Raw genomic sequence first — 25523 nt, 5'->3', positions numbered from 1 at the left:
AGTCTGGCAGAGGACCAAGCCTCCCCAGTGAGAGCAGGGCTCTGTGCCTCCAAGGGCTCTGCTTGCTCCTCTCTGGAAGAGCAGCTGAGCTCCTGGGTCTTGGCCAAGAAATTAATACTGTTGTCTCAAAGATAGTTAGCTCTGCGGCTTGAGAGACCATGATGGGACCTGCCGTGCCTTTAAAGTGGGAACTGCTGAGGCAGCACTGCCCACCCCTCCGGACTGTCCAGGAGAGTGGTGGCTATGTGGGGAATATTAAAAGTTCACTTACCTGTAATAGCAGCCTTGGGGTCTAAAAATACTGCTGTCCACTTCTGTATGCAGAGCAGCTTGCATTATTTTACGATATAGCCTGCAAAGCATGGGAAGGAGAGAGACACCAAAGAAACCTGCTGCTCAGGCTGGAGAAGAAGCGCAGCAGAGGGTAACGGCCTGCCCAGGTAGGACAGCTCTGGCTCCCTTGGGGAGAGTGACAGCTTGGCAGAGACTCTTGCTAGGTACAGGAGTCTGTATATGGGGGAGAGGGGTGTGAAAACTGCTTTTATGCTCCCCTTGACCCACCCAGGCTTCGGGAGGCTGGGGGAACAGGAGGCAGGCTTTGCAATGGGGCGAGCTGGGGCTGCCAGACCTGCCGTGAGCCCTGCAGCGGGTGCAAACCGGAGGCGAAGGTGGGAGAACACAGCCCGGCTCTGGTGCTTGGCCGCTCGCCTTGGCCTCGCGGGAGAGGAGCGGGCCCTGCTCTGAGAAGGGACAGCCCTGGCACTGCTGCCCTGCGCCCGCTCCAGGAGCTGCCTCCCCGGGAAGGTCTCGGGGATGGTGATGGTGACGGGGATGGCGATGGTGACGAGGATGGTGACGGGACCGCCCAGGCCCTTGGAAGGGGCCTGGCACTCCAGGCCGGCCGGGGCCGGGCACGTTCCCGGGCCCCCCCGGGTGCCGCTCCAGCTGCTGCACATCTGCCCCGGGCCGGGGCACCTGCCGGGGGGCGGGGCGTCCGCTGCGGCCACATCTGTCCTGCAGCTGCCGCCGGGGCCGGGGGCAGGAGCCCCCTGCGCCCCCCCCCCCCCCCGCCGGCAGGCGCGTCCCTCCCCCAGCAGCCCCCTCCCCTCCTCTCCTCGCTCCCTCCCTCCCTCCTTCCCTCCCTCCCTCGCTCCCTCCTTCCCCGCTCCCTCCCTGCCTCCGCCTGCATGGAGACAGCCGCGGAATGGCGGAGCGAGAGAAAGGAGCCGCATCCCCGCCCGCCTCCTCCCCCTTCCTGGGGCTGCACCTCGCATCGCCCCCCAATTTCAGGTACCGGCCGCCTCCCCCGGGACCCCCCCGGGGCACGGGCTGCCCCCGCCGCCTCTCCCCGTGTCCCCGCTGCAACCCCCTGCAGGAGCGGCTGCAGCCCCCACCGCGGGGTCCCCCCCGCGCCCCCAGCCCGCTCCCCCCCTCGGGCCCCCAACAGCCTCCGCTCGGCCCCCCAAAGCCCCCCATCCCCTACCTGTCCTGCTTCCTCTTAGATGCCTCTTCCCCATTAAAATGCTTCATCCTCCTCCATCCTCAGGAAAGCCTCCTTCTAGCCCTTTCCAGGAAATCCTGGCTGCTCCCCTTTCCCTTCGCGTCCCTGTGAAGCAGCAGCCCCAGGCGAGGTGTGCGCGAGTGTCTGAATTGATCCATTCGGAAATGCTGAGTGCTCCCATTGATCTGGGAGGCAGGGGGGCACCTCTCTGCCCAAACCCATCAGGGCACCTTGCCAGGCCCCCGATGGCCAGGGCAGGGCCAGGTGTGGGCAGAGGGACCGGTCTGAGGGGCCGGGGCCTTGGGAGCCAGCGGCGGCTCCAAGGGCAGCTCTGGCGCTGGGCTGCGCTCCGTGGATAGCAGGAGTCTCGGCTGCCACCCGCATGGGCAGCGCCTGGCGGGTCCCTGCTGCTCTCCCTGGGAGGCTCCGTGCTTCTAGTGCCTCTAGCGTCTCCAGCCATGGCTTTCTGCTTGTCTCTGGCACTCCAGGGTGCTGCTAGGGAGCTGCCTGGGAGCTGCTGGAGAAGGAGGCACTGATGGGTGGCTCAGGGGGCCAAGTCTTGCCCGAGGCCACAGCAGAACTTGTGTCAGCCAGGCCTCACCGCTGGGGCTTAGGGATCCACAGGACCCTGTAAGGAAGCAGCTAGATGCAGTCAGGCTGGGGCAGGGTTGGACATTTTACCTCTGCGGGTCTCAGCCTGTGGAAATCTGGGTAGCTCTGGGCTTCAGCAGCCTCCTCCTCTTGCAGTGCTGCCTGTTGGAGCTGCTGGGAGCGCTCACAACATGGCTGGATAAATCCTGCAAATCAAGCAAGGAAACGCTGCCTCTGGAAACGTCCACCATGGAGTAGGGGGGCTCAGCTGGGTGATGGGGCTGAGCAGCCGAGCTTCATCTCATCCCTGGGAGAGTCCTGGGCACTGCTGCGCTGGGTGCAACGTGTCCGCTGGGCACCTGCCCTTTCCCATGGAACCAGCAGCGCCGCGGGGAGGGAGAGCAAGGTGCTGCTCCTCTCTGCGTCTCGGACCTTGAGAGAGGGAGCCCAGCACATCGACATCCGTCCCCTGGGAAGGACTGACACCCTGCCAGGGCAGATGGGAGAGACATGAGGAGAGCTGGGAGGTCATGGTGGGAAGGCAAGGTCTGTCCCAAGGCCCCAGGCACAGCATCAGAGTTTTGAAAGTGGCTGTTGTGTCTCTGAAACAGAGGTTATGCTGCAGTTGTGAGAGGTGTGCAAGGAGGATGTCCCTGTTTTGGAAATGTTGTCTGGGAGATCTGTTACCTGGTACAACTTGGGCTGTGTGCAGCTGGCCACGTGGTTTCTGGGAATGAATGGGACATGAGGCACATTGTGGTGAACCCTGAACCTCTGGAGATGGCTGCTCTTGGCAACAGGAGGCACATCATTTTTGGAGAGAGAAATTAATAAGTTCTCCTCTATCTTTCACATTATCCCTAGGCCACCAAAAGCTTCTTTGTTGGAGGTTTCACCAACTGAACCCCCCGGCATCTCTCTGGTAGATGGTTTCCTTCTCAGCTCCATTCTCTCACAAGAGGCTCTGTCAGTCTTTCTGGCCAGGTTTCCTGTGATGTGCTCAAGGCTCCCTCTCCAGGCCAGCAGTCCTTCTGTCCACTGGTCTGGCTGTGACCAGGCTGGAGCGTCACCAGGGAGGGCTGGGGTGGCCAAGGCTGAGATCCAGCACGGTGCTGGGCCCTGGGGCACTCTCCTTGAAGGCTGCGCCAGCCCCGCTGCTCCTCTGCCCACTGAATTGGCTCTTAGGTTGGTGCTGCCCATCAGGGCTGCGGAGAAACTGGCAGCCACGCGGTCCTGGGAGGGAAAATGCTTTGGCTGGTCTTTTATCAGGTAGGCCATGGATATTGGGTGTCAGTTGTGCCTTCTGAGCAGGAGGAGAGAGGAGTATACATATTAACTAGATAAAACGTATAGATAGAACTAGATATAAGATACAGATACAACAGATATATTATACAAACATAGGTAACACAGATATAAGAAGAGAGCTGGGCTGTCAGCACTGGTGGCTCTGCAGTGAGTGCAGCTCTGATGTAGGAAAGCCGCCCCTCGCAGGAGTGCGGGACCTTAGCGGTCAAAGACTGATCCTCATCTACCTGACAAAAGCAGAGAGCATCCACCTGGAAAGCTTCTAGAGAAGTAGATCCTGGGGGAGATATTTGCATGGGTCACAAAAGCGGAGGAAAGCTACCCTCCTCCCCTGGGAACCTGGCTGTCTGTAAGAAATCACAGCCATGTCCATGGCCAGGGCCTTGTGAGCAAGGGAAGTCTCTGGGGGAGGGAGGCCTCTCTCCAGCTCTTCAGGAAGTTGAAGGAAGCGTCTTCAGGATGAGGCAAAAATCAATCCCAGCATTATAGGCTGTTTTATCTGTCAGCCATATATATTCGGTCTGTCTGAATAGCCCATTCACAGGCGACGAGCTGGGCGTCGGAGCTGGGCTACCTTTCTAGTTGTAACAAGGATGAGAGTGCTGCCTTGCTCTGAGGGAGGGTGAGGTGGTTTCTCTTTGCTTTAAACAAAAGTGTCTGGCTCCTGTGATGGAGGGGAATACTCAGGTCAGCAAATGCAGGAAAGTGCTTCCTTTTGAGCTACACTGGGTGTGGGACTTGTGCACAGCCCTGCCTCCCAGCAGAGCTTTGGGGTAGGACCTGGGCAGCTGGGGCTGTTGGAGCCTCGGATCCCTCAGGCCGTGTGGCCTGGGGAGGGCAGAAGGGCAGAACACTCACGTGGAGGTGCAGTTTTAACCTCAGCGCGGGCTCGGCGCTGCTGACGATGCGGGGCTGAGGGGCAGCGTGGCCAGCAGCATGAGGGCCAGGTGCAGAGTGAGGGTGGTGCTTGTGGGTCACCTGTGGGGCAGCAGTCTGCACTGGGCCCCTGTGGGGCACAGGGACACCCCAGAGCTGGTGCCAACTGCTGGCGGCGCAGGCAGGTGTGTGAGCGCAGCGGGGCCGGCGCTGCTCCCTGCCTGCGGGTGCGTGTCCCTGCTGCTGCAGCACGGAGCGAGGCGCCGCGCCAGCCCCACACGCATGGACGTGCCGGGAGGCAGCGGAGCCATGGCCAGGGGCCCTGCCCGGGTGCCTGCTGCCTTCCCCTGGTCCGGGTCCGAGCAGCGCGCGCTCCGAGGGGATGTGGTTGCCATGGCGGTTGAACGGCGCAGCCGGAGCGGCTCCTGGGTGTGGGTGGATGGCTGCTCTGCACGGCCTCTGGCCAGCTCCCGCGTGGCCGTGCAGCGCCTTCCCGAACCCCAGGGGCTGTGCCCATCCCTGGCTCCCCTGGCCCTGCGACATCCCAGCCCCATCTCACTGGGAGCACCGGCCCCGCTCCCCACCAGCCCTCCCTGCTGCAAGGGCCCCCTGCACCACGCTGGGGTTGCGACTGCTCCACACTCGCCCGCTGCCTCCCGCAACAGGCTGCTCCCCAGGCACGCTTCCTGCTCCTCCTCCTCCTCCTTGCAGGGCTGCATGGTGCCAGCGAGCTGGCGGGAGCAGGGAGACGCGTAGGGAGACCTGGGGCCTCCCGTTCCAGAGCAGCGCACAGGGGAGCCCGTGTCATCTATCCCCTTTCCCCTGGCGGGGCATCGAGCTGGCCGAGACACTGGCGGAGACACGTCAGGCCTTGTTTATTAACAGGGGTTTGTTAATTAAGCATTACAGAGATGAGAATCTCCACACGCTCTCTCGCTCTGTTTGCAGAGCAGATGGCAGGAGCAGCAGCCCCAGCTCGGCCATCTCAGTGCGCTCTCCCTGCGAAGCCCAAGGCTGCATCCAGGGCTACCTCTGGGTGCTCGGGCACCTCACTGCTCGGGCTTTCATGGGCACTGACAGAGCCTGTGGAAATAGTGGCTGTGTCATTTTTGCCCTCTTTGGGAAGGAGCAGAGAAAGGCAGGGGTGTTTCCTGCATGGCGCTGGAGGCAATAGGGCAATGGAGAGTCCTCACTGTATCGCTGAGGTACCTCTAGAGCAGCCATGTGAGCGAAAGGAGCAGGAGTAATGTGGAGAAAGGCTTCTTTGTTTTGATTTTTCCATTAAGTGAGTAGACTTTGAATAGATCAGATGCCCACAGGACATCTGATGTGGAAGATGGAGTCCTAGATACTGTAAGATTTGAATGACAATAAATGCAGTATTGCAAGAGATATTTGCCAATAGCACAAAAATAGTTTGCCAAAGGCAGACTACGAAGTGGTCCAGACCCTCACTTTAACCCAGACAGGGTTGAGGAGATGAAGTGCGACAAAAAAACAACCCTTTGCAGATTTAAGGGAAGACCAGGGATAGCCGTGACTGAGATAGGAGGAATGTGGGTTAAGAGGGAGCACCCAAGGAAGGGGCAGTGCTCCCAGTTGGAGTTGCCCCTTGGTGAAGTGGGAGCTGTTAGCGCTCCTTGTGCTTCCCTCCAGTTGGGATGCAAACCTGACTGAGATGCTGGCCCCACATGCGTGACCGAAATGGTCCCTACCTTTTGAAGGTGAGCCGATGCTTCTCTAACTAGATGAATGCCACCATCCCCCATGGGGATGGGACTTGCCAGGGCTTGGCCAGCGGTGCTGCAAGGGCAGGAGAAGGTGACGGGGTGCTGTGGGTGGGTGTAGGGATAACCATGTTCCCCAGGCCCCACTGCAGGCGAGGGGAAGCGGGCAATGGAGCAGCAGCAGGAGCCGGGCGGGCTGCAGGCAGAGGGAGTCAGTGTCCCAGCAGAGTGCTGGCGCTTGGCAGCGGCTCAGCTCTGGAGGTTATCTTTTTATTTTTTTTTTCTCCTCGAGGACAGCTGATTCCATCTATTTTTAATGAGCTTCCCTAGGTTGCGCAGTGAGCAGGCAGAGAGCTAGCACCAGCAGCTACAGACTGCGCTGGGGCAGCCGGCGCCCAGGGCCTGGCCTTCATCTCCCTGGCTCCTCCTCGCCCCAAGGGCAGCGGGGGACTTCCCTGGGGAGAGAGCGTGTCCCCCAGGGAAGGGGGTCCTTCTCCATGCAGCTGGTTTTGAAAATGGAGTCAAGCACTGAAGAGGAGAGCTGGCTGGAAGACCAGTGGGAGAAATGGTAGGGAACGGGCTGGGCCTTGGGCAGGGGGGCGGTTGTCTTTGTGGATGTGTGCGTGGGGAAGAGGGGACAGCCCCTCTCCCTGGGCTGCACCACATCCTCTGCGAGCGATGCCCATAGGACAGGAGCAAACTTGGCACTGAAACAAGCTCAAAGTTTTGGGCTCAGCAAGAGGAGAGAAGCCCTGGGGGGTGGATGCTAATGTGGAGCCTTAATGGGAGCGCTGAAATGGGGAGGGGAGAAATGGGACAACTAGCAAGGAGCCTCCCAAGGCCAAGTGCCAGGGGCACCTTTCTCTTGCCACTGCCCTCTGCGTGCAGGCAGGGCCTGTGGCGGGTGCCAGTGCAGCATCTCGCCGTGCCGGAGCAGGCAGGGCAGCTTCCCTTGTGTCGGAGCGGGCAGGGCACCTTCCCCTTGCAGGAGTGGGAACCCGGTCTCCTCCCACCCGCCCCTGGAGCCCCAGGGGCTCCTGCCAGGCCTCAGCCCAGCCCCGGCAGCTCCGCGCCTGGCCCCGGGCCTCCAGACATGGGGAAGGGAGCATCAGCAGCCGCTGGTGCCCGCGCCCAGCAGCCCTGTAATAGGAGAAGGAATCGATTAGCTCCCTGAAGGCTCCTCACGAGCCTCTGGCTCACGGGAGGGGAGGAAATGTACGGAGGTAGCGGGGGGCAGACACCCCGCTCCTGGGCATTGCATGGCTACTCCTGAGCACCTGCTCCCCACGGAGCCTCTGCCGTGGGCAGGGAGGGAACAAGAGACACTGGTGCCACCAGCACCCCCTGCGTGGGGGCCTCCCAACCCCTGCTTTGCCCAACGGCGTGCCCTGCCCCTTTCCCAGTGCTGGGTCCCTTCTTGCTGAGCCTCTCCAGCCCAAGGGGGGACCCGGCAAATGGAAACCCACAAACGGCGCCCGCTCCACTCAGGCTGCTTGAGACAATGCTCTGGGGGCCAGCTCGGCTGGCAGGCACCTTTGGAGCTGGACTCTTGTGTTTACCACCACAGTAATGAATAAGGATGAGGAGCACTGCGGTACGAGTAAATAGAAATGTTTTAATGCACAGAAGCCAGGAATGCCTCCCTGTCCCCCTGAGGAACAGGAGCTGCGAGCGAGTGCAGGCAGCCTGGTAGTCAGCATATATCAAGCTGCTAAAAGGAAAGCTCTGTAAACTTTTCCAAGAGGTGCAATAAGTGTGTGCCTTAAGGGGCACATGAAGACGGGTTTGACAGCACTGGTGACTGCAGGGATATCTGGGGAAATAGATACTTTGCAGCCGCTGGCATGGGCTAGCACCTGCGTTAGGGGAACATCCCTTCTGGACAGGCCTGCTCAGGGTGTCTGGCACTGCTCAGGCCATGGCATGCAGGCTTGCAGCATGCACAGTGTTGGTGGCTGCTCATGTGCTCATCCATTGCAGCACGTTCCTTCTTCAGATGGTGACTGCTCCCTTCCCTTCCTAGTCACTCTCGTCCTCATCCCGCTGGGTGCATTTGGGCTTGGCAGCGCTGTGGGCAGGGCAGCCTGCCCAGTCAGGACAGTGCCAGGGACTGCCCGGGACAGCGGGAGCTAAGCCTCTGGGATGGGGCCGGCCGTGCCATCTGTCCCAGTCCTCCTCCACACACACATCCCAGCTGCCTGTGCCCAGGCAGGACCGACCTGACACCCTGCAGCCCTGCTGTGCTGGGGATGGGCTTCTCCTCTCCAGCAAGAGCCCTCCCTCCCAGTCTTTATTCCCGGGAGGAGCAGAAGAGGCTCTTGCAGCTCCATGAGAGCTGCCCCTGGCCGGGGCGCAGCTCCTGCCCACCCGGTGCACGTGGGCAGGAGCTGTGCTCCGAGGGTGACGGCACCGTCTCCGCTCCCACCAGGCTCACCCACGACATCAGCCTCGAGGAGTTTGAGGATGAAGATCTCTCTGAAATCACCGATGAGTGTGGCATCAGCCTGCACTGCAAGGAGAGCCTGGCCACCCGGGTAAGCGCGGCAGGTCCGTGGGACAGAGCAGGGGCATGCGGCACGGGCAGCACGGAGGGTGGCACCGGTCACTGCAGCAGCCACCTTGTCACACACAGGGAAATGTGCTGGGGAAATGGCTGCAGCCCCTGCAAGTGGCAGATCAAATAAAATGGGTGCTGTAAAGCCTGGGCAGATGCTGCGGTTGGGTCTCCCATCAGCACTAAGTATCCTGGGACATGCTGTGGAGAGCTAGAAGGCATCCAGACTGCCATTGGAACTGCCCAAGGAGGTAGTGGACACAGGAAAAGAAATGAGATAAGCTGGGAAATACACTGGACATGGCAAAATGCAGAATGTCTAGGCATTTCCAGGGTGTTTCATGCTAATGGGAAGAAAACTTAGGAGAGGCTACTAGAGGGTTTGAGAATCATTTTATCCTTAGGGAAAAAAATATTTCCTATGAAAAACTGCTGTTTGGATAGAGACCGAGAGAGGAGGGAAAAGGCAGAGGGATCTGTCACAGATTTAAAATTAGAAAGGGAGTTTTTGGTGTTGGAAATTGCTCATTACAGGCAGGGAGGTGCAAAGGGACCTGCTGCCTGGGAGGCTGAGGCATCCTGGCTCACTCGGTGACCATCCTCTGTGGAAAATCACACCCAGTGTTTCATGGCCTGGGTGATCAGGTGCAGCAGGGTTAGGGTAATGGACCCAGACTGACAGGCTGTATATTTGCTGAAGGCAGAAGGGATAACACTTGTGGAAAAACTAAAGGCAGAAACGGGGCGGCATGTCAGCAAAAGATGAGCTGCAGCCAGCGGAGAGCATCAGAAAAATGCAGCCTGTAATAGGTGAGGCAGCCGGTGGCTGCGGGTGAGCTTGCCTGACACTTCCCATTAGCCGTCCTAGTTCTCAGCTGCAGGTAGTGTAACTAGACGCCAGGTCTTAGACAGATATTTTTTCTTACCAAGTATCAGCCCTTAGCTGAGATTTGGCAGAGAGAGTAATAGCGGGGGGGGGAATCTGCAGCTCAAATAGCAAAGCAGCTCCTTGGAAGGATGGTAAAGAAAAATACAGAATTTTGCCCATGTAAAACAGAACCATCCTGTCACAGTGTCCTGAGGAGCTCCAGCATCCCTGCACTGTGGTGCTCAGACCTGTGGTTACTCGGGCACCAGCAATGTGCCTCAGGCCTTCCCTGATGGCTCTTGTGAGCTGCTTTGCAAAAATGTTTGGGTACATTCACTGTCTGCTTGGGTTAAAGGCAGATGTGCAGTTGCCTCCAGGGAAACGGTGAGCTATTCAAAAACACAGCGAAGAAAGAAGTTTCATGTGCACTAAAATGGCTACTAAAAATATGTACAAATGGCTTATATGGGACATAAAATATTGCCTGAGGAGCAGAAGTAAATGCGATGGCAGCAATGGCATCGAGAGCGGCTTTTCAATCTGAAATGTCAAAGGCAAGAGCCAGAGCACTTTCCGACCCCGTTCCCGGGCAGAGCGAGCTCAGCATGGCAAGGCTGTGAGATGAGAGGTTGCGGAGCTGGGAAGCAGGCAGCCCCAGCAGGGGCTCTTTGGCCCTGGACACCACACGGAGGCTCAGAAACCAGTGAGGAACCTGGCGCCTGGTCAAGGGAGCTCCTTACATCACGCAGCGACATCGTCCCTGCAAGGCGGGAGGTGGCCTGTGCGTGGGACAGGGCGAGCAGGCGGCGCGGCCCAACAGAAAGGCGCCGAGCACGAGCTGATGCACAGCGGAGCGACGCGGGGCCAGACGGCACCACGGCCAGAGCAGGGCACCAACAGATGGGGCACGCACTGAGGGGGCCAGGGAGCACGGGGCACGCTCGGATGGCACCGGGTCCCTGCGTGTGCCGCGTTGCCACGGGCCCTCCCTGCTGCCTCGTGCGGCGGCCTCCACGGAGGGGAAATGCCCCTTCAAATCCTGTGGCTGCAACAACAGGCCATTGCAGAGGACAGCACCTGAATACTGGGGAGTTTTGGGGCGTTTGGGGCTTTTTTAAGCCACAAAACAACAGCGATGACTTCATCGTGGACTGTTTTAGCAGCTTTCCAGAAATAGTGCCTGAGGCGCACACAGACTGCAAGGAGGCTTAAATTGATGTTAGTGCACCAGGGAACTCTATAAATGCCTGCACCTAATGGACAGGAGACCGCACATGAAGAATGAGGAATATTCCCAAATGCGGCTGAGAGCGCCTTAATCCCAACAGAAAGCCCCAGACAAATTAAAACATGGACTGAAGTGCGGGCTTAACTCCAGAGAGCAATCCGGGCAAGAGCAGAGCGGTATTTAATGCCGTTCTACAACAGTGCATCCCTGCCACACGAGGCCCCGCGCAGAGCACAGACCCAGCTCAGGGGGAGCAGCGGGGCGCTCCCAGCGTGTGACGTGGCCCACAGACAGCAAATGGCAGGTCCTTGGCACGGAGCTCGGGTGCATTAAGACGGATCATGACAACAGAAGTAAAAGACCTTTGGATTTGGCCTCTGTTTGTCTTTTAAGCACTGGGTGACTGTCCCTGACTTCAGCAAGACGGTTGCTGGCAGAAACAGGCTGCAGTTAATAGAGGCTTGTTGTCTCGTACGTATCCTAGGACGTGCAAAAGTGATTTAGTGAAGGAATGGGAAGAAAATGGCCTTCTTGGAAATACATGAGAGTGAGAATAAGTTCCCTAAAGGAAAGACCATATATCTATATATGGCTGTTTTAAAATGTCATGATCTGATCCTGTTCTGGATTGTGTGACAAGGCCTGGAACAATCTTGAAGATACAGAGGTCTTTTTAAAAAAAAAAAAAAAAAAAAAAAAAGGTTTGTTTCAGCTTGTTTCAGCATAAATCTGAAGACTCCTGGAAATGCTGGAGTGGTGGTGTGAGCAAAACCTTATTCCCTGCTGCACAGCTGGCAGAATGGGCCCCCAAGAAGGACCAAATGCCAAAGCGGGAGGGCTTGCCCAAAGGAATAAATGACAGCAAAACACAGCTGCAATGTGCCAACCAACCTGTTGGTCCAGGGACAGACGGGGAACCAGTTGCACGGGCAGACAGGGAGCAAAGCCAGGATAGATTACAGCAGCAAGAAGGCTGTTTACTGTATGTGACTCTTCAAACAGCTCCTCCTGAATCTGCCTCTGGTATCCACAAAGAGCTTTCAGGCGGTGCCAGGCGGCACAGAGGAAGCGTTTCTCCAGGCTCTGTACAGCATTTTGGGATTGGGTGAAGAATGATCCCAGCTGTCGTGGGGAGAGGGAACGTAGATGACGTTGGTCAGCAAAAGGAACACCCTGGGCAGGATAAAGCCGGGTACATGACATCAGAGGGAAAGAGCAAGATCAGGGCACTGGTGCAGCGTTCCCTTACCCTTGTCCTGTGATCCTCCCTGTTCCTTCCCACAGGCTGGGGGGACTTTGGGAGTCCTCTCATGACCCCATCTGTGCTGAGGCAGGACAGCCTCAGCCTGCAGCTGAGCGTACTTGGGCTCTCCTTGGGTTAGATACTCACAGGGCTTGTTCTTAAAGGCCTCCCTAGGTGGCCTTTTCTGGTGCTATTCTGCTTGTTAGAAAGGTTTTTCAAGGTCTAATGCCTACCTCTTTCTTTGCAATTCACTGCAAGTGCCACTGAGATGGTTATGGGGAACAGATGCTATTTTATTCCAGTATCACTTTGTTGTCCTATCGGTAACTGATAAGTTCCTACAGTGACTGTGGTTCCTTCTTAGCTATAGATTTCTGAATGGTGCCTCACTTGCAGACAGTTCACTTTAAAAATAGGTACTGTTTTGCTCTTCTGCATCCTTCTGTGACTTTCCCTTCTCTACGAGCCTTCAGAGATACTTGCTATGGCTACGGGATCACTCCAGCAGCATCATTAGTAGACTATTTTGAATGTTATCAAATCAGCTGACTTGAATACTCCCACCTTGGCTAGATAGGATTTATTCAACTGGATTTTTTCCCCCAATTCTTTTCCTGTACTTCAGTTTCCATGCTAAAATCAATGTGATTTGATGCAAATAACTGACATCATCAGCCCTTTTAACAGATTTATTTTATTTTTCTTTAAATAAAGGCTGAAGTTAAAAACTAGAAAAATATTGAACATTTGAAGCATTTTAAAGAACATTTAAAAGCATTTAAAGAGGACATCCAGTGGTGATATCCTGGCTGTAAGAGAGCAGAGGAGAGAGATGGACCCTTGAAAGGATGCAGGTTCATCCAAACTAAGACTTTACTTTTGCACTTGGGCCGATTTTCAGGGCTGACCTGGGCAGTGTCCCTCCAGGCACTTTCCTGGTACCTGCTCAAAAGGAACACTGGGGCCAGGTGGTCCCAGAGAGACATCCACACTGTGGTCCCATTATACTCAGCCCTGCCTGTGCTGGCATTGCCCGGCTATGCCGGAGCTGGTAGCAGTGAGAACCAAAGGTCCAGGCTATTTCTTCTGCCCCTGGCTCAAGGGCCATCCTCCGTGCAGCTGGGGACACAGACAGCAGCAGCTGCACAAGCAGCTCTTCTCCACCTCCTCCTCTCACACGGCTTTGCAGTGCCCACGAGCAGCGGATAAGGCAGAGTTCAGCTAGCTAATGCCAAGTCGCAGCCCGTACCGCTGGCCACGGCGACCTATGAGACTCTGAGCATTGCAGCGGATGCTACTGGGAAGGAAATCATTGACCTTTCAATGCCAGCAGACGCATGGGGACAGCAGTGCCTTTTGACCCAGCATGAGGCACAGTGGCCTCTAGTCCTCACAGGGACCTCACAGCAGGCACTAGTCTTTACAAGGGAATCTTCAACCCCATACAAAAAGAGAAGAAGGCAGGAGGAGAGCAGGGTAGCACCGGCATAGGTGCCCAAAGAGGCAGTGGGTTCTACTCCTGGAGGTTATTCAAACTTGATGTGCAAGGCCCTGAGCAACTTGCTCCGACTTGGAAGTCTTGGCTCTGAGCAAGGCTTGGACTAAACCTCCATCCAGAATTACTCAGTGGTTTTATGAGTCTATGCAGCCAACATAGGAATGAAGAAGATGTTCACTCTGTGTTGGAAGAAAGAAATGGTGCCTGCATTTGTTTATTTTAAACACAGTGACTGCATGTTTCTGGTGTACACCCTACCTTGAATGAGGTGACTTTCGGCCACCGCTCCCCTGGGGCAGCAGAGAAGCCCTGCTGCCCCAGCACCCCATGGGCAGCCTCCACAGTGCCAGAGGAGACATCAGGGAAGGCGGAGGGCAGCCAGGATCAGCCGGAGATGGTTTTAAATTGGGAGCGCATGCTGGCGAACTGGGAGAGTCGTGATGTTCCCTGCCCCTTGGAGACCGGGCTGAGTGGGTGCAGAGCTGGCCCCCTGCTCTGGCAATGGTGGCTGCAGCCACGGGCCATGGACACAAAATGCTGGGGGTATCTCTGCATCTGATCCGGAGGTGGCAGTGCCAGGGGAGGGAGCCCGGCCCAGAGATGCTTTCCGAGAGCTGAAAATGCTATTCCTTCCCCTTTAAAAGGAAGAGGCAGCCGGTGCAGATTTGCGGCTGTACCAGCTCCAGCTCCCTCCTCCCTGCCCACCGCGCAGTGCGCGCCGGCTCCCGACCTTCCCGCCCAGTCTCATGACTGTGCCTATTAATCCCGGCAGAGCCATGTGAGCCTGCAGGCCAATGCTGTCCGCGCAGTGGGCGGCGGGGAGGCCAGCCGGCTGCAGGCAGAGATGCTCCAGCTCGACCTCATCGATGCCACCGGGGACACCCCAGCCGAGGAGGAGACGGTACCTGAGCCGCTCAAGAAGGACCCCCCGCCTGGGACCATGGACACCTACAGGCCCAAGCGACCCACAACGCTCAACCTCTTCCCGCAGGTGCCTAGGAGCCAGGTGAGGCGGCGGAGCAGCGGGAGGCGCGTGCGGCCGCCGTGCATGCCATGGGCTGCTGTAGGCATGGGAATGGCAGGGGGTTAACCTGTCCACAGGGGACTTGTGTCCAGCAGTGATGACAGGCTCCACTGGTGAACTCCACCGGGACAAGCAGCGCGCGGGCAGGGGAGCACAAGGGTGGCTGCCCCCACGCTGCTCTCCCCTCTGCAGGGCTGCTGTGCGGCCCTGGCAAGGCTGGACCCCTCTCGACCCAGCCCAGCTCCCCAGACCGGGCCTGTGGGGCTTGGTGAGCATGTGGCTGGGCAGGGAGGGCACGCGGAGGTGCCAGAAAAGGGGACGTGCTGCGCCAACCTAGGAGAGCGTGCCGGGGGCCAGCGCGCTGCTGGTGAGCCGGGCACGCGGGCCTGCGCTGCAGCCCCCGGCTCCGCGAGCCCCGGCGGCGCCGGCCACAGGCACAGCCAGCTCCGCTCGCGAGCGCCGGCGCCACGCACATCACCCCACCGTGCACAAGTCAAGAGACAGGGTGGCAACGCCCAACATGGTGGTGGGGAGGACCAGCCGTTGCTGCTGTTTCGCTCGCTCTCGGGTTTCGTCCCAGGTTTCTCGCAGGCTGCCTGCCCTACGCTGCTGCAGTGTTGCTGTTGGTGGCGTTTTGGTGCCCCGCATGCCGACCATTGGAGCCGGGACAGGGAGAGAGGCCTCTGCCCCGTCCCTCCTGCAAACTTTGCGCGCCTGTGCAAGGTGTGCTACATCCAGGGCTATTTTCGTCATCTTCCTGCATTCAGCAGTAGCTTCTCTTGCCAAGTAGGGGGATTTTCGTCGCAGTGACGCTCAGCCGGGAAGAAGGAAGGAAGAGGCAGGTGTCCCTGCGGGTGACAGATGGGGAAGAGTCGGAGCTGGGTGTTGATAGCCTGGAGGTGGCAGCTGGTGCCAGCTCTCCAGCGAGGCTGAAGGCAGGAGGAAGAGAAGGGTGAGGGGCCAAGGCTGGTGTCCCTGGGGCCACTGGCACCGGGACAGAGACGGCAGTGCTGGGTAGGAGCTGCTGGGTGGGAGCTGCCACGCGGGCACGGCACATAATGGACAAGGGCGCAGGCCAGGCTGGTGCCACCCTGCGCGGCCCCCGGAGCGAGCCGCACGTGGGAGCTGCGTCCAGCTGCGGGCACGGGACACGGTTGGGCACCGCTCAATGCATGTGCCCAGGGGCCTGTGCACAGGCACCTTCTGCCGTGCTCTGTGGGATGGCAGGGAGTGCAGAGGGAGCCTGTGTGGGGTGCAGGGCCTGGCAGCACTGTGGGAGAAGGGCACCAGGGTGGAGAGGCCAGCGGGATGCAGCAGGCTGCCCACTGACTGCACTGGTGACACAGGCAGAGCTGCCCAGGGCAGAGGGCCTGTGGGAGGATGGAATTCACTGCTGGGACTGTTTGACTTCTTCCCTGGAGACCATGTGCACCTGCCCACTCCTGCTGGGCACGATAGACCGTAAAATGCCCTGGTCCTGCAGCACACATGGGCTCTCCCTGCTGCGTTTGATCCCTGCCACCCTGCTCCGGGTGGCCTGGCCAGGGTCCGGGTGGCCTGGCTGGGATCCAGGTGGCCAGGCCAGGGTCTGGGCCGCCTGGCTGGCTCATGTCACTGCAGGAATTGCTTTGCACACAGAGACCGTCCTTGCAGCAGCTCGCCTGGCCTGGGTCCCGGCCCACCGCATCCCTGGGAAAGGCAAGCGGGGATATGCTGTTACTTGCCTTGGCTCAGGAGGGGCTGCGGGTGCGTGCGGAGAGCTAGCCAAGGCTGCTGGCAGTGGGTCGCTCTCCTCCTCGCTGTGGAGAGCCACCGGGCAGCCACGCTGTTCATGGGCTTTCAGGGCAAAGGCTTTGCTTCGTGCTGGCGGGGAAGCCAGGCAAGAATAGGGCAGCTCCTGAATTGCTGCAGGCTGTGGTGAGGCCGGGAGAAAATCCAGAGGCCCAGCAGGGCTTAGTATGCAAGCAAAAGCTAACAGGATGGAAAATGCCACTGCTGCAGCTCAGGAAAAGATACTCTGTGCTCCAGCAGGAGGAGCTTGGGGAATGGGAAACCGGAGAGGAACTTGGTGTTGAGTTGTGGAGGAGAGGATAAGAAAAGGGGCAGGGGACAGCAACAGGAGACTGGGGGCTCCTGAGAAATCTGTGGGGTGCCTCGCTGGAGGGAGTCCGATCCTGGGGCCTTGGGGATCAAGGAGATTCCTTGCCCCAGCCCCACAGACTCAAGGCCGCTGGGGTTCCCCATACCCAGGCATGGTAGTGAGACCGAGCACTGTCCCCAGTGCGGCACTGGTGCGTGCGGGCGCGCAGACACCCAGCAGCACGCGGACCAGGAGCACTGCACCCCTACCAGCACCCACACAGCACATGCAGCACTCACACAGACATGGAACACCGGCCTAACCCTGCTCTTCCTCTTCTGCTGCAAGGATTGAAATCTTTGTGGACTGTTTCTGTTTATATGCCATAAATATAAGTATATATCCCCACAGTATACATAGGACAGACTACTGGAACTACTACTCTTACTATTCTCCATATTAAATCATGTTGAGTAGTTTTGACATAGCCAAGACCAGGAGAATGGGAACAAAGTGTGCCCAATGTAGCACGCTGTCTATAGGGACTGTCGCGGATGCAAAAGAGGAGCAGAGGGTGCCCACAGATGGTCAAGGTGCTCCCAGCAGCCCCAGGCTGTGCCCAGTCACTGTGCCAGGGCTGCAATCCTGTGTCACAAGTCCCTGTCCAGGTGTTTGTTGCCTTGTGGGATAATGAGAACAGTAAGGGACTACAAGCAAGTAGGAAAGTGAGAGTGTGCCAGGGGCAGGCTTCAGGCAGCCTTGGGCCTAGATTTTGGTTGATATCATCCAGCAGTGAGAAGGCATATGTGGGTTCCTGTGGGGTTAGTAAGTGCAGAAATTGAGGCCAGGCTGCCTTTTGTATCTGGCTCGCCCATTGCCGACACTTCTGCCACCACTCAAACTCTTCCAGCAGCAGTGGTAGCGTGGCAAGGTGTGGGGCTGGCAGGTGGTCCCAGTGCACCCGTGTGCCCCAGCGTGCACAGGCAGTAGCGAGCTGCCATGGGGAGAGCTGGGCCAGGTGCTGCGGGCTCCGGGAGCGATGGCTGCTGTGGGACCACGTGCTGTTTACTGCTCCCACTACAAGGCGTCTTTGTTCCTCTCCTCAGGACACGCTGAATAACAACTCTCTGGGAAAAAAGCACAGTTGGCAGGAGCGGGTGTCCCGGTCATCATCCCCTCTGAAAACGGGTGAGTTCCTGCGCTCTTGCCCGGGGGCAGCTCCCTGCACGGTTTTGTGACTCTGGGGGTTAAATGGTAAGCCTGGAGCCCGTGGTAAGCGGTGCCGCAGCAGGGGGTTGGGAAGAAGAACCCACAAGTACATGGGACGTGTGTCCAGCTTGAGCCTGGGGCCTTGCTGGAACCTGCCCCTCCAGTTCCCCCAGCCGTGGTGCCCTCCTTCCTGGGGTGCAGTACGAGTGCCGACACTGCTCTCCTCCCGCTGCAGGTGAGCAGACCCCTCCCCACGACCACGTTTGCCTGAGTGATGAGGTCAATCACCAAAACAGCACAACATCCACCAAAGACCGGGGCACATCCACGGAGAGCCCGTGCCGGCGCACGGCAGCGACGCAGATGGCACCAGCCTGTGTCGCCTCGTCTCGCGTGGCCGAGAAGCACCAGGTGACCAGCCGCCCCCCACCCCACGGCGCCAGCGTGGTGGTGGTGACAACAAGGGACCCCGAGGCACACCGGGACCGCATCCGCTACCAGACAGACGTGAGACTCGAGGCCACAGAGGAGATCTACCTGACACCCGTGCAGAAGAACTCAGACCCCTTGGAGGCTGAAAAACCGTTTCTGTCCCAGTCCAGCGAGAACCGCATGTCTATCAGCTCTGACGTTGACACCTCCAGCTACTCAGCCCTCGCAGGGAAAACCAACCCCTCCATCAGCGAGGAGGACGAGGTGCTGGATTATATGTCCTCCCCTGACAAGACAAACCTGCCCAGGACCTCCTGCGCTGGTGGGAACGGTGGCTACCGGCCAGGGCACAACCTTCAGAGGGCATCGGTGAGTTCGGACACCAGTGCCCTCTCCTACGACTCAGTCAAGTACACGCTGGTGGTGGATGAGAACGTGCAGCTGGAGCTGGTCAGCCTCAAACAGTGCTACTCTGGCTACAGCGATGAGAGCGACTCAGCCACTGTCTACGACAACTGTGTCTCCTCGCCCTACGAGTCGGCCATCGGTGAGGAGTATGAGGAGGACGCGCTGAAGCGCGACTCGGTCTGCCTTTCCGAGGACTCCACCCCCGAGGCAGACATCCACTTCTCCAAGAAGTTCCTCAATGTCTTCATGAGTGGCCGGGCACGTTCCTCCAGTGAGTGCTGGGTGGAGGGAGGAGTGGGAAGGGGCCTGTGTCCTTAGGTGGCCCTGCCTGTCTCTAGCACTAGCGTGCCATGAAGTGCGGTTGGCAGCATTCCCCAGGGAGATGGAGAGACTCCCAGTAAGCACTGGCTCCACATTTGCTTGCCCCAGACTGTGACTTCTCCCTCTGCAGCCACAGGGCTGGAAAGGCCTCATGAGCTTCAGGCAGGCGTAGCTGGAGGCATTTCAACGTGCTTTTCACCTAGGCTAAGGCAGCATGGTGCCAGCTGTAGAGGAGAAGGTTGGGTTGTCTCACAGGGATGCAGCAGCCCACCTGGAGCGCCCCTTTTTGCCTGGAGGAGCAAAGGACTAGCTGGTTGTGATTGTCCCAGTGGGGCTGAGGGTTGGGGAAAGCAGGGCCATGCTCTGGCAGACAGGGCTGCCCTCAGAGTAGGCTGGAGGCCTGGTCCTGCTGTGTTGCTGCTGGTGGTGGTTGTCACAGCAGTACAGGGCCAGGGGATGGCACAAAAAGGTTGTGTTTTCAACAAGGACCGCTAGGTGCTTCTGTCATGTATGCGTGTCATGGGTCTTGTCATGCCTTCCTCCCTCACTTTTACCATTGCTTGACTTTATCTCAGCTAATAACGCTCCTGTGAGTCTGGGGCATGTTTACCAACACACACTGGGGCTGCTCAGCCAGACACCTCCTGAGGCTTTCCTGCAGCAGAGCAGAGAGCAGCCTGCTCTCCCCATCCACGTTCAGACCTTGCCTGAATTGCCCTGTGGTCTCTGTAGACGCCTCCTAAATGTGTCCCCAGCTGGTGACTAATGTGTGACTGAAGGCTGGTTTGAAAGCTGCCCTTTCTACAGGGATCACGGCCACCCAAGATGCTCTGCCTCCCCACTGCCTCTGCCCAGGTTCCCACTGTGGCAATTTGCCTGCCCCAAGCCCTGCTTTTCTGTCGCCAAGTCCAGCCAGGCCAGGGACCAGCTGGGACTTTGGAGGAAGCACTGCTGCTGGAGCAGGAATGGGGCAGCTTCCTGGCCTCCTTGCTCCTACCCACAGCCTCAAAGAGCTGAACCCTGCTTGGGGAGCCCAAGCTCTAATGTCTGGGACACATTCTCCTTGTGTGGCCTGCGGATAATCTTCCTGTAGCCACACAGGCAGGCCCTCGACTTTTCTTTTATTTGGACACCTCATGCTAAAGCAACAGGAGAGTCTTGGTCCTCTGACATAAAGATATCACCTCTATTGGCTGTGCTTTCCCAGTGCCTCGGCAGGGCCAGTGGAATGAACCCTTGAGACAGAGTTTGTCCAGGAATCCAGGGCATAGCAGCTGTGCTGGCCACAGGGAAGCTGGCACTGCGCTCTCAGCCATGCCTGGCTCCCTGGAGTCCTTCCAGCTCCACTGCTGTCAGTGCAGTCTCTTATCAGTGTCACGAGAAAGGGTTTTCTGGCTGCGTGTGTGCCATGGGGCGCTCTGCCTCTTGGCTGAGATGACAGACTGAAAAGCACAGAGCAAAGCTAGTATGATGTCTGAAAATGCGGAGGGGAGGCTCCAGCGAGCACCTCCAGACATCTGGCCATAGACATGAGATGCCAGCAGTGTCCTTCCCTCTGTGAGGGTACTGTAATGTTCCCCTTTGCATTCATCCCCAGGTGCTGAGTCCTTTGGGTTGTTCTCCTGCATGATCAATGGGGAGGAGCAGGAACAGACTCACCGAGCTGTCTTTAGGTGAGTGCAGTCACAAGCACTATTCCAAGCCAAGCACTTAGAAAGCCCAGTACTTCCCTGCCACCATGGTGCTCTAGCCACACTGCTCATGGGAGGCCGCTCCCAATCCAAGCCTCTGTGTCCACTGCAGTGCTTCCTACTGGGAGAAGCCTGGGGGCCAAACCACTGTGCCTAGCTGGTGTCCTTCCCAGCTGGAGGCAGACAGCAGCTAAGGAGCATCCACCCAGGCTGCGGCAGGGGTGAGAGAGCTCACAGGAAGTGCCAGGGTGCTCCCTTTTCACTCTAGACCTGCTCAGCTTCTTTACCCAGAAGTCTGAGATCTTTGACTTTTTCTGTCTGTAAGGAGACTTCCTGCCTCCTTTGGCTGTGAGTTTTTCATTGCTCTCCACCATAGCAGTATCCTAGTGATTAGGCCACCAGAGCTGCTGGCTGGCCAACCGCTAGTGCCTCCCTGCCCAGGTTTGTGCCTCGCCATGCGGATGAGCTGGAGCTGGAGGTGGACGATCCTTTGCTGGTGGAAGTGCAGGCAGAAGATTACTGGTATGAGGCCTACAACATGCGGACAGGAGAGCGGGGCATCTTTCCTGCTTACTATGCTATTGAAGTCACCAAGGACCCAGACCATGTAACAGGTACCAATCCTCTCTGCAAACAGCCTGTAGACATCTGCAGTTGCTGGCCCAGCTCCTCTCTGCTGAACGGAGGGTGGTGCTGTGCTGGGAGACTGTGGAAGGGCACCAGGAAGGGGAAGGGAAGGAGGAATGTGAGTGTCAGGACGGAATGATGGTAGCCCAGGCAGCTCCTGCTTATAGTGCTGGGCACTTTCAGATGTGGGAAAAATGGAGAGTGGACGTGTGTCTTGCTCTGCACATTTGACCATGAGCCATGGGCATTTGTCCAGGGCATGTGTTGTGGGTGTCTGTTCTTGCATGCTCTGTGACACATGTTCTGTCTTCCAGCTCTGGCCAAGAGCAGTGACTGGATGGACCAGTTTCGGGTGAAGTTCCTCGGCTCCGTGCAAGTTCCCTATCACAAAGGCAACGACGTGCTATGCGCAGCCATGCAGAAGGTAGAGTCCTGGTAGCACAAAGGGCAAAGTGGGGTGCAAGGGCAGAGCCTCCGCAGGGAAGAGCGAGCTGTCACTACATGCTGCCTGCCAGTGTCCGAGTGTTGTCTCTCTCTCTTCCCAAGATTGCCACCACGCGCCGCCTCACTGTGCACTTTAACCCACCCTCCAGCTGTGTCCTGGAGATTAGCGTGCGCGGGGTCAAGATTGCCGTGAAATCCGACGACTCCAAGGAGAACAGCAAGGTGGGGCCACACTCCCTGCACTCATCACATCCCTTCCCCAGTGGTTCTTCTGAGCTGGCTCTTGGATCTTGTGCTGCAGAACATGGTCGCATATGAAAATCACGTGGTTCAAGCCCATTTGATCCTTTCTCTGATGAGAAACACTGTCTGAGGGGTTGGAGGTCCAGCATTAGGGTGCCCCATATTTCACGAGATCCCAAGTTTAGGTCCTACTGCAGCTTGATGACCACCCCAGACCCATGCAGCTGCCAAGCGCATTTCTGTACTGGGATGCTGTGAGTTGAGCTGCACTGATAATCTGTGAGCTGCCCCTAAACCTTCCTGCTGCTATTTTCAGCGGTGTCCTCCAGATTTGCCCTGTAATCTCTTTAGCTGGATACTGTAGGCTGCTGATTAATGTTCTCCATAAGTAGCCTACCAAGGCACAGCAAGATGCTCTGCAGAAGCAAATGAGACCGTTACAGCAACCCATTTGGAAACCTCTTCTCCAGACAGGGATGTAGATGTGGTTTATGGTCACAGGTACTGTGGCAGAGAACTAGGCTGGGTGTTTTTTTACAAATCTTTCCTGTATTTAGAGGAATGTCATCAACTTGATGACATGGATTTTATTTTTTTTTTAAGTTCTCATTTCTGAGTGAGACCCTTTGAACACCAAGGATTGGATGATTTACATAGTTCTTCTAAAAATTCATCTTTTACCTATTGGTATTTATGAGTATCTCTAGCAAGAGAATAGGACTCTGTGTGCTGGGCAAACAGTAGCACTGGCTCTAAGCTGAGCACAGCCCAACACAAGGCCTCCAAGGAAATACCAGGGGCGCTGCTGGAGGTAGAGGCAGTGGGGATAGGTGGCATCAGGACTAACGAATAAATCAGTGTGCAGGTACTTGGAGCTGTCCCTGAACTGACCCTTCACCTTGGTGTTCTCACCTCCCTCTTCCTCTGTCCCCCTGAAGAGCTTCTCCTCTCATGGGAGCCTCTCATGCTAGCCCTGTTGGGTGACAGAGTCGGGGAGCAGCTCAGCAACAGCCCTGATCCGTTCTGCTGCTGGAGCTGAGCATGTGCCTTTCAGGGGCTAGACTGGCTACCCTGCAGGTGTGGTGGGGCTCCTGTGGGCAGGGCAGCATTGACCTTCCCTTTTCTTTTTCCCCAGGTAAACAAATGTAGCCATTTTTTCCAGCTGAAGAACATTTCCTTTTGCGGATACCATCCAAAGAACAACAAGTGAGTAGCAAAGAGGTGCAGGCTCCTCTCAGTACCAGTGTCTTGGCACAGCAGCTTGGCGTAGTCCTGCAAGAGGAATGGAAGGGGAAGGAAGGCTTACCAGTGCCTTTCCTGAGAGCGCCCCTTCCCTGCACACCCTGTTCATCAGCTTCCTGCTAGGAGCAGCCTTTGGAGGAGGCTCCTTTCCATCACTGGGCCCTGATTGTAAGGAGGCAGGTTCTAAGTCACCTAGTTGCTGATTCACACAAGTGCCCAGGGTGACTCCTGGAGTCCACATGCCAGTACCACCTCACCTATTCTCTCTTCTTTCAGGTATTTTGGGTTCATCACCAAGCACCCTGCCGACCACAGATTTGCCTGCCATGTGTTTGTCTCGGAGGAGTCCACAAAGCCCCTTGCAGAGTCCGTAGGGTGAGTCCAGGCCGGGCTGGGGGGAAGGCGTTTGCTTCTGAAAGGCGGGAGGATTTTTCCCAAAGGCCACTGAGTTAGGGCCCCAGGTTGGATTCTGTTGTCTCCCCACATGTGTGGGGCTCTGACCTGGCTCCAAGCTAGCACTGCTTCCCTAAAGCAAGGCTGACAGGGTGACAGGCAGCACATTCCTGACAGCACTGGATCATGTCCCAGTGCAAAGATTTGCTGGCAGATGGCTGCAAATCACACACTGTGCAGAGGATCAGAGCAGGGATGGAGATCCTTTTGCTCCAGTGATGCCACTGGTTGCTAATAAGTGTGGGTTCGGGGGCTCAGGCAAGGCAGTGGGTGACTGCTCCAACCTCACAGCTGGGTAGTGGGCAAGGGCAGGGAGTGGAAGGAACCAGCAGTGGAAATAGGCTCTGCTGGTGCCCTGGGGGAGGGAACTGCTCAGCTTTGCTCATGCTGTGTTGCAGGAGGGCTTTCCAGCAGTTCTACAAGGAGTATGTGGAGTACACATGCCCCACAGAGGACATCTACCTGGAGTAGGGGCTGGCACAGGCACCTCCTGTACAGCCAGGGCCGCAAACTCGCCCCTTCCCCGCCGTGCATGGACAAGAGCTGCTTTGAGACTGGAAGAGGAGCGGGCTCTGGGCACAGCTCCCCAGGGGCACAGAGCACTGCCCCTTGTCATGACTCCCCTTCCTCGGGCCGGGGTGGATGGGCGGGGGGGAGGGCTGGACAAATTGTGTTTATTGTACAAAATACTCTTAGTTTATTCTATTGGCGAAGCATCCGCAGGGTGCCCTGCCTGTAGTGCCGGAGGGGTGGGCAGCAGCGTGCTCAGCCCTTTCCTGGTGCAGGCGGGGGTGACAGCATCCCTCCCTTGTGCCCCTGGCCCAGCTTCCCGTCACATCCATCTGGGGTGACTTTTAATGCGGTGGCAGAGTCGGACTCTTGCAGTATGAAGACACAGCAAATGAGAGCCAGGTGATGGCTCCTTCCGGGGAGATGGGCTCACCCACCTGCTTCCCTGAGGCCATCACCTCCCTTCCAAGCCCTGGGGATAGGGCTGCTGAGCAGAGATGACAGAGGGAGTCCTGGAGTATCCCCTGTCATGGAGGGTGCATGAGAAGGGATGAGCTGGGCCAGTTCACACCTGCCTCTGCTCCCATCCCCACATCTCCCATCTTTTACCTGTGCCCTGGGGAGAGAAAGAGTTCCACCTTGTATCTCTCCACAGTAGCCGTAGCACGGGGAGTGGGGTGCATTTCTATGCCCCATCTCCCTTCTTGCTGCAGCTCAGAGGCAAGAGGCAGGGCTGAGCCGACCCCACGGTGACGGGCCGGAGCCCCCGGGGTGCACGGGGGTGCCTCTCCAAGGGAGGGGCAGGGAAGGGCTAAAGCCTGCAGGGAGCCATGCAAATCCCCAGGGAGACAACCAGGCTCTCCTGCTCCCTGCAACCAGCGGTCTCTGTGCTTCAGCTGGATCTGCTGTGATGGCAACAACTATTAAATATGATGGTTCATGGAGTAGTGCTGCTGTGCTGTTTATGCCCTGCAGCAGTGGGTTTGGCTCATTCCCTCCCTTGGGAGCTCAGAAGGCTCTGGCGCTTTTGGGGTCTGGTCTGAAAGTTCCTCTTCAGGCCCTGAAGCCAAGAGACTGTCATAAAATCGTGGTGCAGCTTCAATCAGAAGGGGCCTCTGGTAGTCCTCGAAGCGGGCCGGGGCAACTGCAAACTTATAGCAGGGTGCTCAAGGCCCTATTCAGCCATATTTTAAATCTGCAAGGCCAGCATCTTCTCTGGATGAGTGTTCCAGTGCCTAACTGTGATCACAGCAAGTATTTTTTCCTTATATCTAACCATAGCAGCCCCTGTTGCAATGTGTGTCCTGTCCTTTGTCTCTTGCCCTTTCCTTGTGCCTTGCCAAGAGGAGTCTGGCTCTGTGCTCTCTATAGGTGCAGCAATGTAGCCCCTCAGCCTCCCCTTCTTAAGGCTGAGCAAACCCAAATCCTTCAGCCTCTCCTCATAC

At 57.6% G+C, this 25523-nt stretch overlaps 1 protein-coding gene across 1 annotated transcript; it reads left to right on the top strand.

Annotated features, from left to right (window-relative positions):
* Positions 1-1204: 1204 nt before the first annotated feature.
* On the top strand, positions 1205-25284 carry MAPK8IP1 (mitogen-activated protein kinase 8 interacting protein 1). The gene is made up of 12 exons (XM_026045850.1): positions 1205-1290; positions 8432-8537; positions 14167-14400; positions 17605-17686; positions 17943-18818; positions 20466-20541; positions 21001-21173; positions 21501-21610; positions 21733-21852; positions 23009-23079; positions 23392-23490; positions 23967-25284. The coding sequence occupies exons 1-12, from the start codon at positions 1205-1207 to the stop codon at positions 24037-24039; spliced, it is 2106 nt and encodes a 701-aa protein (XP_025901635.1). The 3' UTR covers positions 24040-25284.
* Positions 25285-25523: the final 239 nt, after the last annotated feature.

The sequence above is a fragment of the Nothoprocta perdicaria genome, unplaced genomic scaffold (genome assembly GCF_003342845.1).
Source record: "Nothoprocta perdicaria isolate Ctin4 unplaced genomic scaffold, notPer1 scaffold_410, whole genome shotgun sequence".
In the NCBI taxonomy this organism is placed as follows: Eukaryota; Metazoa; Chordata; class Aves; order Tinamiformes; family Tinamidae; genus Nothoprocta; species Nothoprocta perdicaria.
Note: the sequence above shows the minus strand (reverse complement) of the source record. Positions and strands in the feature narration are given on the sequence as shown.

Coding starts and splice junctions, on each gene's coding strand:
- MAPK8IP1 (XM_026045850.1), top strand. CDS start 1,205: ATGGCGGAGCGAGAGAAAGGAGCCGCATCCCCGCCCGCCTCCTCCCCC. Junction 18,819..20,465: donor TGGCCGGGCACGTTCCTCCA/GTGAGTGCTGGG, acceptor ATTCATCCCCAG/GTGCTGAGTCCTTTGGGTTG. Junction 20,542..21,000: donor ACTCACCGAGCTGTCTTTAG/GTGAGTGCAGTC, acceptor CTCCCTGCCCAG/GTTTGTGCCTCGCCATGCGG.